The 15,422-nt window shown below is 46.4% G+C and overlaps 1 protein-coding gene across 1 annotated transcript in view; it reads right to left on the bottom strand.

Annotated features, from left to right (window-relative positions):
* Positions 1-15,422, bottom strand: part of LOC137531602 (galectin-1-like) — a 36,797-nt gene that overhangs the window by 8,343 nt on the left and 13,032 nt on the right. The window contains exons 3-4 of the mRNA XM_068251546.1: positions 10,360-10,439; positions 5,042-5,213 (exon numbers count right to left, since the gene is read on the bottom strand). Coding sequence (XP_068107647.1) covers positions 5,042-5,213; positions 10,360-10,439 — 252 coding nt within the window. The remainder of the gene's footprint in view (positions 1-5,041; positions 5,214-10,359; positions 10,440-15,422) is intronic.

Here is a 15,422-nt window from a genome sequence, read left to right as displayed (position 1 = left end):
ACCTATGCCTAGCTAACTACTGGGGCACCTACCTATGCCTATCTACCTATACTGGGACACCTACCTATGCCTACCTACCTATACTGGGACTCCTACCTATGCCTAGCTAACTACTGGGGCACCTACCTATGCCTATCTACCTATACTGGGGCACCTACCTATGCCTACCTACATACAAGAAGATAATAAGGTCGTTGCTTCATTGTGGACAGACCAAATTTGTTCAGCTGGACAGTCATTATTGTTCTATTATTGAGCTACCACAGCCCGGCGACCATATGGGTTGGAAAGCCGCCATCACCTACACTCTCACCACGGTGCGCACCAGTCCAGCACGGCCATCAATACGCAAACAGCTGGTTGCGGTGCGTTACACAGTGAGTTTGGTGTGTCAGTTTGAGGCAGTACTCTAATTACACTCCCTGATTGATGTATACACATGCAAGATGTTTTAAAGCACTTCAGGCCTGCAGTTTAGCATTCAATGTGATTTCTGCCCTTAAAACGCTGCTTTACGTCAAATCCAAATGTTTCCCCGGCACTTTTGGCGTCTATCCCACTCATCCATGCAAAAACTCAGATGTTAGACCCCTTGAAACATCTTTTCCATCACTTTTGTGGCCAGCATAAGTTTTTCTAGTTTTCAAAGTTCACCTCCCCATTGAAGTCTATTGCGGTTCGTGAAAGTTTGCACGAACTGAACCTTTCGCGGAAGTTCGCGAACCGAAAATCGGAGGTTCGGGCCATCTCTAATTGGAACCTACAGGAAGCGTTTAGAGGCTGTAATTTCTGTAAAAAGAGGATCTACTAAATATTGATTTCATTTATTTTTTGTGGTGCCCAAATTTATGCACCTGCCTAATTTTATTTAACCTCCTTGCCGGTCTAATTCCCGCCGGCAAGGAGGCAGCGCAGAACTTTTTTTCTTTCTTTTAAATCATGTAGCGAGCCCAGGGCCTTCGGCGATCAGAGTAAGCAGGAAATCCCGTTGAGAACGGGATTTCCTGCAGGGCCTCCCCGGTCGCCATGGCGACGGGGCGGGATGACGTCACCGACATCATGACGTCACAGGGAGTCCCGATCCACCCCTCAGCGCTGCCTGGCACTGATTGGCCAGGCTGCGCAGGGGTCGGGGGGGGGGGGGCGGCTCGGCACGGCGGGTAGCGGCGAATCGGAGGGTAGCGGCGGCGATCGTGTACTACACGCAGCTAGCAAAGTGCTAGCTGCATGTAGGGGAAAAAAATTATGCAAATCGGCCCAGCGGGGCCTGAGAAATCGTCCTGCGCAGGTTGCCCTGAGCTGAGCTCGGGATAACCGGCAAGGAGGTTAAACAATTATAGCACATTTATCAAATATCACTGTGTGTGTCTCCTATATGATATATTTAACTGACATTTTTTATCGTAACAACCATCGATTTATACAGGAAAATCATGTCGATTAACAAAGTTCGAGAAACCGAGAGCCCAATATAGTGTAGTATGCTCAGCATAAATATAGTAAAGATAATTATTAGTGAGAAGAGTATACTCACAAACGTGGGTTACCACAAAGGCAACCACTGTGTAGGCGGGTGAGGAGATTAGACCTGTCCTCACTCAGGATTAAGAAGTCACTCTCTGTAGATCAGAAGAGGCGCTACTCCTGCTACTGCTGAAATTCTGTTTGTCCCCACGTTTATTGCCTGATGAAGCAGGCGTGGCCTGCGAAACGCGTTGCATGTTTGGGGTACTATATAATAAATGTGATTACTATTATACAAACAGTCTTTCGTGTCTGCTTTATGGAGGTAAGTTCACTGCTTTCTCCAAGCAAATTTTAAAGGTTTTATCCACTTTTACCCTGCTGGCGCCTCTGTTCTCCTTTTGATGACGATTAACAAGGTTGCCCAAACTTTCTGATCCCACTGTATTAGAGAATGATGCAATGTTATATAAAAACACTATATAACTGAAATAAAAATATGAGAATATTTTCTTTGCTACTAACCGTGTAGTAATTATCCGTACTACACAACCAATTCATTATATCATCTTTTTTTTGCTTCAGTGTCTCTTTAAGTAGCTGCAGCTCTGGTGCTTTGAGTCTGCCGGGAGAAAAGCGCAATATAAATGTTTTGTGTCTTCTCCATTAGGAGTCAAAGAAGGAAAGTTTAGTGTGAGAATAAGAGATGGTCATTCGGACCTAGTCGCAGGGCCCCCAACCGCCCCGTTTTCGGCGGGACGGTCCCGATTTTGGGGGGCCGTCCCGCTGTCCCGCGCTGCCCCCCCCCTGGTCCCGGCCGCTGGGGAGTGAGGGGGAAAAAAGCCGATCGAGGCACCAGCCCGCCCGGTATGCGGCATGGATGGCCGCCGCCGCCGCCATCATTATCCTTCTCCCTCCTCCTAATATGTCCCCCAGTGTCCCCTTCCCCCCGCACAGTAATATGGGCAGCGGAGCGGGCAGTAAGTCTTACCCAGGGCCGGGCCGAGGCATAGGCTGGAGAGGCTCCAGCCTCAGGGCGCAGTGTAGGAGGGGGCGCAAAATTCATTCAGCTGTCATTCCTAATTGTGTTTGAAGCAGAAAGAAATAAGAAAAGGAGATACATGGAAGTGACTACAAGCCAGATAACTAGAGATTAAGGTGTTGGGGGCCCTGGGGTGCCTCTTAGTCTAATAGCAATCAGTGTGTGATGGCTGGGGTGGAGGGATGGAGGGGCGCACTTTGGTGTCTCAGCCTTGGGCGCTGGAGGACCTTGTCCCGGCTCTGGTCTTACCAGTACCACTGCCTCTCCGCTGCGTACCGGGATCTCCTCTGATCTTCCTGCTTCCTGTGACGTCACAGGAAGCGAGAAGATCAGAGGAGATCCCGGTACGCAGCGGAGAGGCAGTGGTAAGACTTACTGCCCGCTCCGCTGCCCATATTACTGTGTGGAGGGAAGGGGACACTGGGGGACATATTAGGAGGAGGGAGAAGGATAATGATGGCGGCGGCCATCCATGCCGCATACCGGCTTTTTTTCCCCCCTCTCTCTGCCTGGCCACCCTCTCCTCCTTCTCCTCACCACCACCACCACCCTGGCACCCTCCCATTTGGGAGTAATTTAACAATTTAAAAAAAAACAACTTTTTTTTTCCTGGGGTGGGCGTGACTAGGGGGTTGGGGGCGTGGCCAGGGGTGTGGCCTAATTGTCCCGTTTTGGGACATTGAAATGTTGGGAGGTATGTAGTCGGACTATAGCAGACTATAGCATAACCCTCACTGATAATGAATTATACCTAGGCCCGACTTTACATCACAAGAGCCTATTGGCACAGATGTCCTGGCACCCTAAACTTCACCCTCCAGAAACCCACAAACCCCTGCTGAATCGCACCGTAAGTGTGCTGGCTGGACTAGCTGTTACTTCTCCCTTACCAGTCCTAGGTAGCTACAGGTGTCCCTTAGCATTAGGTAGCCAGCTAGTGGTGCCCCGACTGAAGGTGGAATGCCGAAAGCCAAGTGACAAAACTCTCATTCACGCTCTGCTGAGGATTCTGCATAGGGAAGGAGGAAGGCAGCGTGAGCTGCTCCTTCATCATCAGGCGCCTGAAGGCGCGTGTCTACAGTGCCGTGGTAAATCCGGCCCTGATTAAACCCTTAATACTCTTTCCTGGATTTCAACAGCTTCTGAGTGCAGGGAATAGATAAAAAGGCCAACATCTCATATTTATCTACTAGTGTCCAAGCCAAGGCAAATTTGGGCACAGTGTGAAGCCAAAAGTCAGTTCACCCTGCACCCGCTGAAACTCGGGACCGTGTTACCGTCCTTGCCGGTATTCCCAAGTCACACTCAGGATGGAAATGTGCAGCTCAGAGCGCAGTATACAAATGCTGGCATTATTACCACTCTCCCAGCCAGGGCTCCTATCTACTACTCTCTCAGCCAGGGCCCCCCATCTATCGCTCTCCCAGCCAGGGCCCCCTATCTACTACTCTCTCAGCCAGAGGCCTAATCTACCACTCTCCCAGCCAGGGCTCCTATCTACCACTCTCCCAGCCAGGGCCCCATCTACCACTCTCCCAGCCAGGGCCCCCCATCTACTACTCTACCAGCCAGGGGCCCCATCTACCACTCTACCAGCCAGGGGCCCCATCTACTGCTCTCCCAGCCAGGGCCCACATCTACCACTCTCTCAGCCAGAGCCCCCATCTACTACTCTCTCAGCCAGAGCCCACATCTACCACTCTCCCAGCCAGGGGCCCCATCTACCACTCTCCCAGCCAGAGCCCCCATCTACTACTCTCTCAGCCAAGGCCCCCCATCTACCACTCTCCCAGCCACAGCCAACATCTACCACTCTCCCAGCCAGGGGCCCCATCTACCACTCTCCCAGCCAGATCTCCTATCTACCACTCTCACAGCCAGGGTTCTTCGTTCCAGGGCCCCTGTTTACTAATCCTATGTACTATGTACCACTCTCCCAGCCAGAGCCCCATTTCACAGGGAGGCGAACTTTGAAAGCTAGAAACATTTATGATGGCCAGAAAAGTAATGGAACAGATGTTTCAAGGGGTCTAACACCTGGAGGGGGGCATGGCGGAGTGTGATACACGCCAAAAGTCCCGGGGAAAAATCTGGATTTGATGCACAGCAGTGGTTTAAGGGCAGAAATCACATTGCATGCTAAATTGGAGGCCTAAAGTGCTTTAAAACATCTTGCATGTGTATATATCAATCAGGTAGTGTAATTAGTGTACTGCTTCACACTGACAGACCAAACTCACTGTGTAACGCACCGCAAACAGCTGTTTGTGTAGTGACGAGAAAAAGAGAGAACACCAAGTGCCCAATATAGTGTAGTATGTACTGGTAATGTAAGTCAAAACTATTTTATTGGATACTCCAAAGTGCAATGCATTTCGCGGGGTACAGACCCGCTTCATCAGGCAATAACAGATAGGAGTAAACAGCATCTGCCAGTATCATCAACACTGAGAGCCTCTGGGAGACAGTCCTGGCTGTATTGTAAACAAAGTTCTCACTCCCCTCATACTTTATTTTTCCAGCGTGTAAACTTACCGAAGTCTCTGCCCCCTGCTGGAAGGGGAAGGCATCTTTCTTCAGTTCTGCGCCCCAAACACCATCCTGCAGTGAATTGAGGATTAATTTTTTGATGTCTCCGCAATGGTCGAATCGAGGATTACAGTGTACGGCAAAGCTGTTAGCATCTTTCCCCAAATTTATGGAAAAACTGAAAATAAAGAATGAGCAGTCACTGCACTGAGTCAATTATGTCCATCCCTCATATGCTCCATTATGTGAAACATAAAAGCAGCTATGCCTCAGACCAGGGCCGGATTTACCATAAGGCACTGTAGGCACATGCCTGATGATGGAAAGGTGGCTTACTCCTCTCCATTAGGGCCTCTCTCTCTCCTTCCCTATGCACAGCCCCAAGAAGAGCATAAATGAGAGGTTACTCACCCAGCTCTCGCCTCTCGGCATTCCACTGACAAGATCTCACTACCTCTGGCTACCTAATGTGAAGGAACACCCGTAGATATCTTTGATGGGCATGGGAAGAAAGGGAGAAGTGATAGCTGGGACAGCCAGCACACTTGCAGTGCGTTTCGGTGGGTGTTTGTAGGTTGATGGAGGGAGAAGTCTAGGGTGCCAGGACATCTGTGCCTATAGGCTCCTGTGATGCCTGCCTCTGACATGATACTGATCAGACATCAAATAAACCTAAACTTTAATAACATAGCCAATTTATCATCACCAGAGCCGGGACAAGGTCTTCCAGCACCGAAGGCGGGTCACCAAAGTGCGCCCCTCCACCCCTCCCACCCTCCCACCCCAGCCGTCACACACTGATTGCTATTAGACTAAAAGGCGGCCCAGGACTCCCAACACCTTAATCTCTAAGTATATGGCTTGCAGTCACTGCCATGTATCCCCTTCTCATTTCTCTCTGCTTCAAGCACAATAGGGGAAAGAAAGCTGAGGGAGTTGTGCGCCCCTGCCTACACTACGCCCTGAGGCTGGAGCCTCTCTCGCCTCTGCCTCGGCCTGGCCCTGATCATCACTTCAGTCATAAATGACAACTGTCTCCTGCACAGTGACACCTTCAGAGTGCGATGCACAAGAACACCTCATACTTTACCGATCTTATCTTCGCATATGACAGATCTGTACTGTAGAACCTAGGCTCTCAACACATGGTACCTGTACCCCACAGGGTGCTTAAAGTGAACCTCCAGACTAAAAATCGACTCAGCAGCACTGAAAAGGCCTGGTGTTTCTTTAACAGTTTCACAGCATCTGAACTTTGTTTCTCTTATACAAGCCTCATTTTTAGCTGCACAGAAGAAAACTGCCCGGGTAGTTTTCCCCTTATGCTGTGCAAAGCATGATGGGATTTCTGTTGTTGTTGTCCTCGTTCTGCTGTTTTAGCGCAATTTTTTTTTTGACATTTTGAATTTGACATTTGAAGCTTAGTGTGTGCAGCTTATCAGGACACAGGACAGTTGGAACTGTGTCTCATGCTCCCTGTCACCTCCTTTCAACCAAAAAGATGGCTGCCCCCATGACAAAGATGGCAGCCCCCATGAATCACACACATTTGCCTGTTCTTCTAAAACAGGGTGGGTAAAAGATTATATTACCTATCTATTCTAATTAACATAACTAATGTAACTTAGTAACAGTATGTTTGTTTAGGCTGAAGTTCCCCTTTAAGTTGGGCTCAGGGGGTACTTGAAGTTGTCATGGTCAATTATATTAAGTATTGAAATGAAAAAAAAAATGACATGACAACTCAGGCCTGCTTTGCCGACCCGGGTCATCACACCAACTGGCTATGCACCATCTCTAATATTGAACTGCGCATGCGTAGGACTCTCATGCTGGCCGGGGTGATGTCGCAGATCGGCAAATCAGGAAGCAGGCCTGACAACTTCAGGCTGAGGTTGTACCATAACAGAGCTGCCAGCCGGGACCGGGAGAGGAGCCAGGCGAACACCAGGGGACCTTGCGGCCTACGGGGGGCTGGAGGAAGACCCAAGTAAGTCACAATTTCATTTTTAACGAGTGCTCAGGGCCCCTTAAAAAGCATCAAGGAATTTTTGAAAAGCATTTATAATATAGAACAGTGGCTGGATAATGTAATGGTTCTGGGCTCTGCCTTTGACACAGGTGACCTTGGATTGAATTTCAGCTGTTCCTGTTCAGTAAGCCAGCATCTTGGGCTAGACTCTGTAACAATGCTAGTGCTAACACTTATTTCACAAAAACTACAAGGTCTTTTTGCAAAAAAAATTTTTTGACTTGCCCAATTCCCCTTAACATACGTAGCAATTTTGGTGACGATAGCACATATGGAGCTTTGATATTAATTGCTAAGGTCAGCACAACATTTCTTGCTCATTGCTAGTGGCCACACACCATACAAATTTTGTATTTCTTTTCAATTCGAGAATAACAATCAATTTTTTTGATTGTAATATTTGAGAAATCTGACCAATGTAGCCAACACCTGTTATGACATGTGCGTCAAAAAAGGGTGTCGGGAAAAAAGGGTGCGGGGTGTAAACGATAAGCACCAATAGCGTTTATAAAAAATATTGTGCTGTATTTCGTTTAAAAATAATGTTTTACAAATGTATAAATCATTAAATAATGTGTATGAAATCGGCAACTGTGAAAACGTTAATCTTCCCTGTTTCAAAAGTGAAACTTATAATTACGTTTCTTAAAAAAAACGATAATATATGTTTAATCGTTGCAATTGTATATTATTGTGAATAACATTCATTTATTGTTTCTTCTTATAATAAAATCTGAAAATATTGTTTATAACGATGATTTAAATATAACTAAGTTCGTAATAAGTGTGGAAAAACATTAGTAAATATTACTAAAATTTTACTAAAACTATACCTAACCCTACTCTCGTACAGAACCCTCCCTGTACCTACCCCTAACCCCTAGACCCCCCCTGGTGGTGCCTAAACCTAAGACCCCCCTGGTGGTGCCTAAACCTAAGATGCCCCCCTGATGGTGCCTAAACCTAAGACCCCCCCTGATGGTGCCTAAACCTAAGACCCCCTGGTCGTGCCTAAACCTAAGACCCCCCTTAGTGATCGCTTTATTGTGTGGAGAATAATGTTTTAAAAACAGTAAAGGATAAAATATATTACAACTTACGTTACGTACTGATTGCTTTATTTTGTGAATAATAATGTTTTACAAACAGTAAGAGATAAAATTTTAATATGTTAACGACAATGATCGTGGGGAAATGTGGAAAACATAAATTAGCAAAAAATGTAATGATAAAACGTTATTTTACGCGGGCGCCCTTTTTGCCCAGTGGGCGCCCGTCAAACGATAATTAATATGGCAGTCTATGGCATCGCCCTTTTTGTCCACTTGCCTCATGTGCCTGAATTTACTGTTTCCTGTTATGACACCCATTTAGGGGAAAAAAAGATTCAAAATTCTGAAAAAATTGCTTAGGTCTATAAATCAAGAAATTGACAATCCATCCTACACCATTCATAAAAAACTGATCAGAAAGATCAGCCCCTCCCTATCATCAGCTTATACTGATAAAAATTAGATTTGTCTCTACCAGCTTTGCACATCTAGAGACTGAAATCCTTGCCCATTCTTCTTTGCAAAACAGCTCCAGCTCAGTCAGATTAGATGGACAGCGTTTGTGAACAGCAGTTTTAAGATCTTGCCACAGATTCTCGATTGGATTTAGATCTGGACTTTGGCTTAGCCGTTCTAACACATGGATATGTTTCGTTTTAAACCATTCCATTGTTGCCCTGGCTTTATGTTTAGGGTCGTTGTCCTGCTGGAAGGTGAACCTCCACCCCAGTCTCATGTCTTTTGCAGACTCCAAGAGGTTTTCTTCCAAGATTGCCCTGTATTTGGCTCCATCCATCTTTCTATCAACTCTGACCAGCTTCCCTGTCCCTGCTGAAGAGAAGCAAACCCAGAGCATGATGCTGCCACCACCATTTTTGACAGTGGGGATGGTGTGTTCAGAGTGATGTGCAGTGTTAGTTTTCTGCCACACATAGTGTTTTGCATTTTGGCCAAAAAGTTCCATTTTGGTCTCATCTGACCAGAGCACCTTCTTCCACATGGTTGCTGTGTCCCCCACATGGCTTGTGGCAAACTGCAAACAGGACTTCTTATGCTTTTTGTTAACAATGCCTTTCTTCTTGCCACTCTTCCATAAAGGCCAACTTTGTACAGTGCATGACTAATAGTTGACCTATGGACAGAGTCTCCCACCTGAGCTGTAGATCTCTGCAGCTCATCCAGAGTCACTATGGGCCTCTTGACTGCATTTCTGATGAGCGCTCTCCTTGTTCGGCCTGTGAGTTTAGGTGGACGGCCTTGTCTTGGTAGGTTGACAGTTGTGCCATACTCCTTCCATTTCTGAATGATCGCTTGAACAGTGCTCCTTGGGATGTTCAAGGCTTTGGAAATCTTTTTGTAGCCTAAGCCTGCTTTAAATTTCTCAATAACTTGATCCCTGACCTGTCTTGGACCTGTCTTGTGTGTTCTATGGACTTCACAGTGTTGTTGCTCCCAATATTCTCTTAGACAACCTCTGAGGCCTTCACAGAGCAGCTGTATTTGTACTGACATTAGATTATACACAGGTGCACTCTATTTAGTCATTAGCACTCATCAGGCAATGTCTATAGGGAACTGACTGCACTCAGATCAAAGGGGGCCGAATAATTATGCACACACCACTTTGCAGTTATTTATTTGTAAAAAATGTTTGGAATCATGTATGATTTTTGTTCCACTTCTCATGTGTACACCACTTTGTGTTGATCTTTCATGTGGAATTCCAATAAAATTGATTCATGTTTGTGGCAGTAATATGACAAAATGTGGAAAACCTAAAGGGGGCCGAATACTTTTGCAACCCACTGTAGAGTAAAAAGATGAGAGAGTACTGTTTAAAGCTGTTTGCTGGACACATGAAGGACTTGCTGAAACTTCACCACACCTCTCCCAACCTCAGATCAACAGGATCCATAAACTTGGTCACCCCCAGAGTGCTCCTCAAAATCTTTGGAGCCAGAGCTTTCTGTCATGCTGCCCTTACCCTTTGGAACTCCCTACCACACCCAGCAAAGACAGCCCCATCCCTGGAGTTGTTCACATCTAGACTGAAAAGCCGCGTGTTTAACCTGGCATTTGCAGATTTGTAGAATTCTTCCTCTGTACCACAATTTACCAATCAACCAAATACTGGTCTGAGCCCTGCTCAAGCGCTTTGCAAATGTTGTTTGTTGTTGTTTAATAAAAAACAAAAAAATCGAGATTTCTGTAACCTGTATAAAAGTATATGGCAAACGTACACTTTACAGTCCTCAGCAATGAACCCCTTCACTCTTACACCCTGTCTGGGTTTCAGGTGGAGATTGGTCACGACCGCGCCCTGTTGAAGATAGAAGGTGAGAATTATTATCCTTGCATGTTGTTTAATATGATGCAGTACAACAGTGAAGCAAGGGCACTGGCAAAAGTATTGACCATTAGTATTATCTAACAAATTTATTTCAAATCCAGATTCCGACCTTAGAGGGATATAACTTTTGTGCACACCCTCCACCACTTACATTATTATTATTTTTTTATTATTATTTAGTATTTATATAGCGCCGACATCTTATGCAGCACTGTACAGAGAATATAGTCTTGTCACTAACTGTCCCTCAGAGGAGCTCACAATCTATTCCCTACCTTAGTCGTATGTATCGTGTAGTGTATGTATGGTAGTCTAGGGCCAATTTAGGGGGAAGCCAATTAACTTATCTGTATGTTTTTGGGATGTGGGAGGAAACTGGAGTGTCCGGAGGAAACCCACGCGGACACGGGGAGAACATACAAACTCCTTGCGGATGTTGACCTGGCTGGGATTCGAACCAGGGACCCAGCACTGCAAGGCAAGGGCGCTAACTACTACTACGCCACCGTGCTGCCCATACATCAAACCACAATATGCCGAATCCGACATCCTGCTATATTATATCCACCACTACCCACACCTAGCAACATTACACCCCCCACTACTTATACCAAACAACATTATTATACCCACACCATGCTATATTATATCCAACACTACCCACACTGAACAACATTACACCATCTGCCACTTAAATCAAACAACACCTTGCATACTTCCCAACATTTGAGATAAGAAAGAGAGACACTTTAACCACCCTGGCGTTCTATTAAGATCGTCAGGGTGGCAGCGCAGCAGTATTTTTTTTTTTTTAAACCATGTAGCTAGCCTAGCGCTAGCTACATGATTCCCCCCTCCCGACGGCATCTTACTCACCTTTCCGATCGCTTCTGGCGCATTAGCCCATCCGGAAATCCCGCTCTGAACGGGATTTCTTGGAGGGCTTCCCCCGTCGTCATGGCAACGTCGTGACGTCATCGGGAGTCCCGATCCACCCCGCAGCGCTGCCAGGCACTGATTGGCCAGGCTGCGCAGGGGTCTCGGGAGGGGGGGCCTTACGCAACGGGTAGCGGCGCCTCGGCGACGATCGTCCCCCCCAGCTAAAAAATTTATTAAAATCGTCCCAGCAGGGACTGAGCGGCGCCCTCTAGCGGTCATGGACGAGCTAAGCTCGTCCATACCGCCAAGAAGGTTAAAGGACATCCGAGGTGAAAATAAACTGATGAGAAAAACAATTGTATCTATCCTCTTTCTCCTAAAAATGACCTTTTTTTAGATAACCCACAGTTTTATTTTATATTTTAAATCTGTGAAGAAACGCGGAAAAGCCGCCGCATGGACGCAGGATGAGGCGGCTGTTTCCACGGCTGGCAAAGCGGAACGCGGAGAAACCGTCGTGTCTGACGTGGCGGTTTGCGCGCACAGGCCTGCTACTGACAGTCTGACCAGGTGCGGGGAGGCCACCGCATTTGCTGATAGCGGTGCGGCTCACCCCGCGTGCAGGCCAGGAGAGACATTGCAAAGCGTGACTGGTGTGGCTGGGACTGATAGTCCACACAGGTTCAGAATGACGCGCGCGCGCTGAGAGGCAGAGTTTATATGACAGCCAGAAGAAGGTCAGCTGACATTTCCACCACTTTTCATTGGTCCAGCACTTAGGGGAGGCGCTGGAAGCGCTGATGTATATATACTGGGTGCTGGTCAGTTCTCTGGTGTCTGGCGTTGCGATCACTACGTGGTAGCACTCAGACCTTGTCAGTATCTGTGTTCTAGAATAGTTTCCAAAGGTGTTGATGATCACGGAGCTCACACCTTAGCGTTAGGAATTGAACTGTATTATTTGTTATGACCTTCTGCTTGCCTGACTATCCTCCTGAACTCTGATTCTGTACCTTGCTATTTCTGATATCCTGTTGCCAAACTCTGCTCATTCCTGGACTCTGTATTTGCCTCCTGATTCTGTACCTTGCTATTCTGATTCTCCGTTGCCAACCCTGCCTGTTCATTGGATTCCGTATCTGTCTCCGATCGTTACAAAATCTAGTTTTTACGTATTTACTGTTTCATTGTCTCTGCTCAATGACATCTTCATTGAAGTGTGCCAGAGCTCAAATTTATAAATTATTGACACTTTTTATCTCTTTCCTGCTCTTAGAAGCCATTTACTGACAGGAAAGTATTTTATGGATGTAATTACTTATCAGTAAGGGGTTATGCTATAGTCTGACCCAGTCCAACCCGGTCCTGACCCGCCAGAAACTGTCACTTGCATACCTGTTGTTTAACTTTTTCAGACAGAGAAAGAAAAAAACACAGCCTAGTAATTTGTGTGTCTATCTCATCATGTCGCATGCCACCTTGTGTGTCCTTTAAGACATGCCCCTGCCACATCCTAACCACACCCCTTATCATAAATATCACAAATAATTCATGAGCAAAAGATGTAGTTTTAGCATTCAGACCACGCTGGTCCTTTCTATCATCAGTAGTTTTCTTTCATTTTAACATTTGAAAATTAGAAATATATACATTTAAATGATAGGAATAAAGTTTAGAGTCAGTTAAACACATTGTTCAGTAGAAAAATACATATATTTGCAAAAATCTATACGAGCCCTGAAAGAGGGACAAATAAGGAAAAAAGAGGGACAGTGGAATTTGGATCCTAAAAAGGGACAGTCCCTCTAAAAGAGGGACAGTTGAGAGCTATGAATGCCTTGCTATATTATATCTCCCACTACCCACACCCAGCAACATTACACCCCCCACTACTTACATCTAACAACATTATACTCACACCTTGCTATATTATATCCAGAGGAGTAGCTATGGGTGGGCACAGGGGGGCATATGTCCCTGGGCGCAGCACTGTGAGGGCGCTCAGCACGGGAGGTGGCTCGCTGGCTGCCTGAAGTGCTCCTGCTTCTCTCCCTTCCTCTGCAGAAGTGTTAACAGCAGCAGAATAAGGCCATCTAAAGGGGGCACATCTGGCTATCTAAACGGTGAAGGGAGCACATTTGGCTAACTAAAGGGGCATACATTTGGCTATTTAAAGGGGGGCTGTAATGATCTGCTCAGCTGGCTGCACAGGCAGACAGCTGTTTGACCATTCCTCTAGTCTGTGGGCTGCAGGTCTCTGGAAGAGAGACCTGTCTTTTCTTTGTAAGTTCCTGACCTGCTCTGCTGCTGAGGGATTTGCATACATTTGTTATGCAAATCGCCTAGCTGCCTCCTCTGAAGGCTGGCATTATAAAAGCCAGGTTCTCCCAGAATCCTTTGCTGGTCATCCTTCATGGTTTGTTACTGATGAACTCTCCTAGAGTATCAGCCCTGTTTGTTTGCTAAAGTTATCTTAGAGTTATTCTTGGGACTGCACTAGGCAGCTCCTCTAGTGCAAGTCAGGTTGCTTTATCTGTTTTGTCTGTGTTGCCTCTTTGCTGCGATTGTTCTGTCGCCAGCGGTGGTCGACAGGAAATCGTTCTGTCTGTCTGGGGTGCTAACCAGAGCAGTGGTTGCTACTGGTAGCCCCATCTGTTTATCTGCCTGGATTGCACTTGCTCTGGCGGAAAGAGCAATGGATCCTGCTAAGCCTATTCCTATACTCGGATCACACTTGCTCTGGCGGAAAGAGCAGTGGATCCTGCTAAGCCTGTTCCTGTACTTGGTTCACACTTGCTCTGGCGGAAAGAGCAGTGGATCCTTCCTCTCCTGTCCCTGAACCCGGATCGCACTCGCTCTGGCGGAAGAGCGATGGATCTTATCTGACCTATTCCTGTTTCTGTTCGTTTGTCTGTCTGGATCGCACTCGCTCTAGCGGTAGCAGCGGTGGTTCCTTCTGAACTCTTTCTGGGAGTGTAGGCCAGAGCTGCGGTTGCTGCTGGCTGCTCCTTCTCTCTGTCTTGTCTGATACGAACGCTTGCTGTAGGCTCGGTGAGGTAACCGTAAGCAAGCGCTCGCGTTCTCTATTTCGGGTTTGTGTGTCATTGGTTAGTTAGGGTGGCGTGCTTGTCTCTGTTGCGCTTATCGTGCGGAGACCGCGCCGTAAACGCGTTCGCTGTTGCGAATGAGTGCGGTGTTCGCGTTTAGCTAGCGTTTGTTATTTTCCTTATCTCTCATTGTTGTTTGCTGTGCCTTTGCTACTCTTGTGCTCTGTCTTGATTCGGTCTTGTGTCACTTCTGACAATCGCCTCTCTCGCGATTGCGTTCATACTTTGTTTCTGCTGATGTGTGTTCACCGTCGCTGGGTGGCGACTAGTTTGGTGGGTACACATTTAGTCTGTCTCTGTGCTCTCTCTCTCTTAGAGGGCTATCGTTCCCAACTTTGCCTTTATCTGTACAATTCCCATCTGGCATCTGTGGCCATGTAGAAGCTGTGCTCGTCTGCACTCCACAGCTACATCTGCTGGTGGGAATTGCCCTCTACAGGTGCATAGCACCTAACCTGGGTTCTACCTTAACCACTTCGTCCACAGGTCAGTAGATATACGTCCTCTGGGACTTCATCTAAGCCACAGGTCAGTAGAACCTACTGACCTGTATTGAAGCAGTATTGTGCAGGATTGGGCTTGCTCCTGTGCACATTTCTGGCACTATCTGATGCAGGACTAATTGGTGAACGGGAATATAAGTTTCCTGAGCTAATGACATTGATTTTTACCATTAAAAATACTTTTATTTTCTCATTCATAGTGAAAAACACACTCTGTAGCATTATTTCAGAATCAAATATCTTCACCATAAATTGTGACAGGAACATAATCTAAGTTTTGTGATAAACAGTAGAAACAGCCAAACAAAATGTGTGTTTTTTATCTACAGTAGCACTTTTTATTTTTAAACGGGAATTGGTAAAACTGAGAAATACATGTTTTTTCTATTTTTTTCTTTGTTTTACCATTAAAATTCATAGAAAGCAAAATTGTTTGAGGGAAAAAATGGCATACTATGAAAGCC

This window comes from Hyperolius riggenbachi, chromosome 9 (genome assembly GCF_040937935.1).
Source record: "Hyperolius riggenbachi isolate aHypRig1 chromosome 9, aHypRig1.pri, whole genome shotgun sequence".
Taxonomy (NCBI): Eukaryota; Metazoa; Chordata; class Amphibia; order Anura; family Hyperoliidae; genus Hyperolius; species Hyperolius riggenbachi.
The sequence above is the reverse complement of the archived record's forward strand: the minus strand, read 5'-3'. Positions and strand labels throughout refer to the sequence as shown.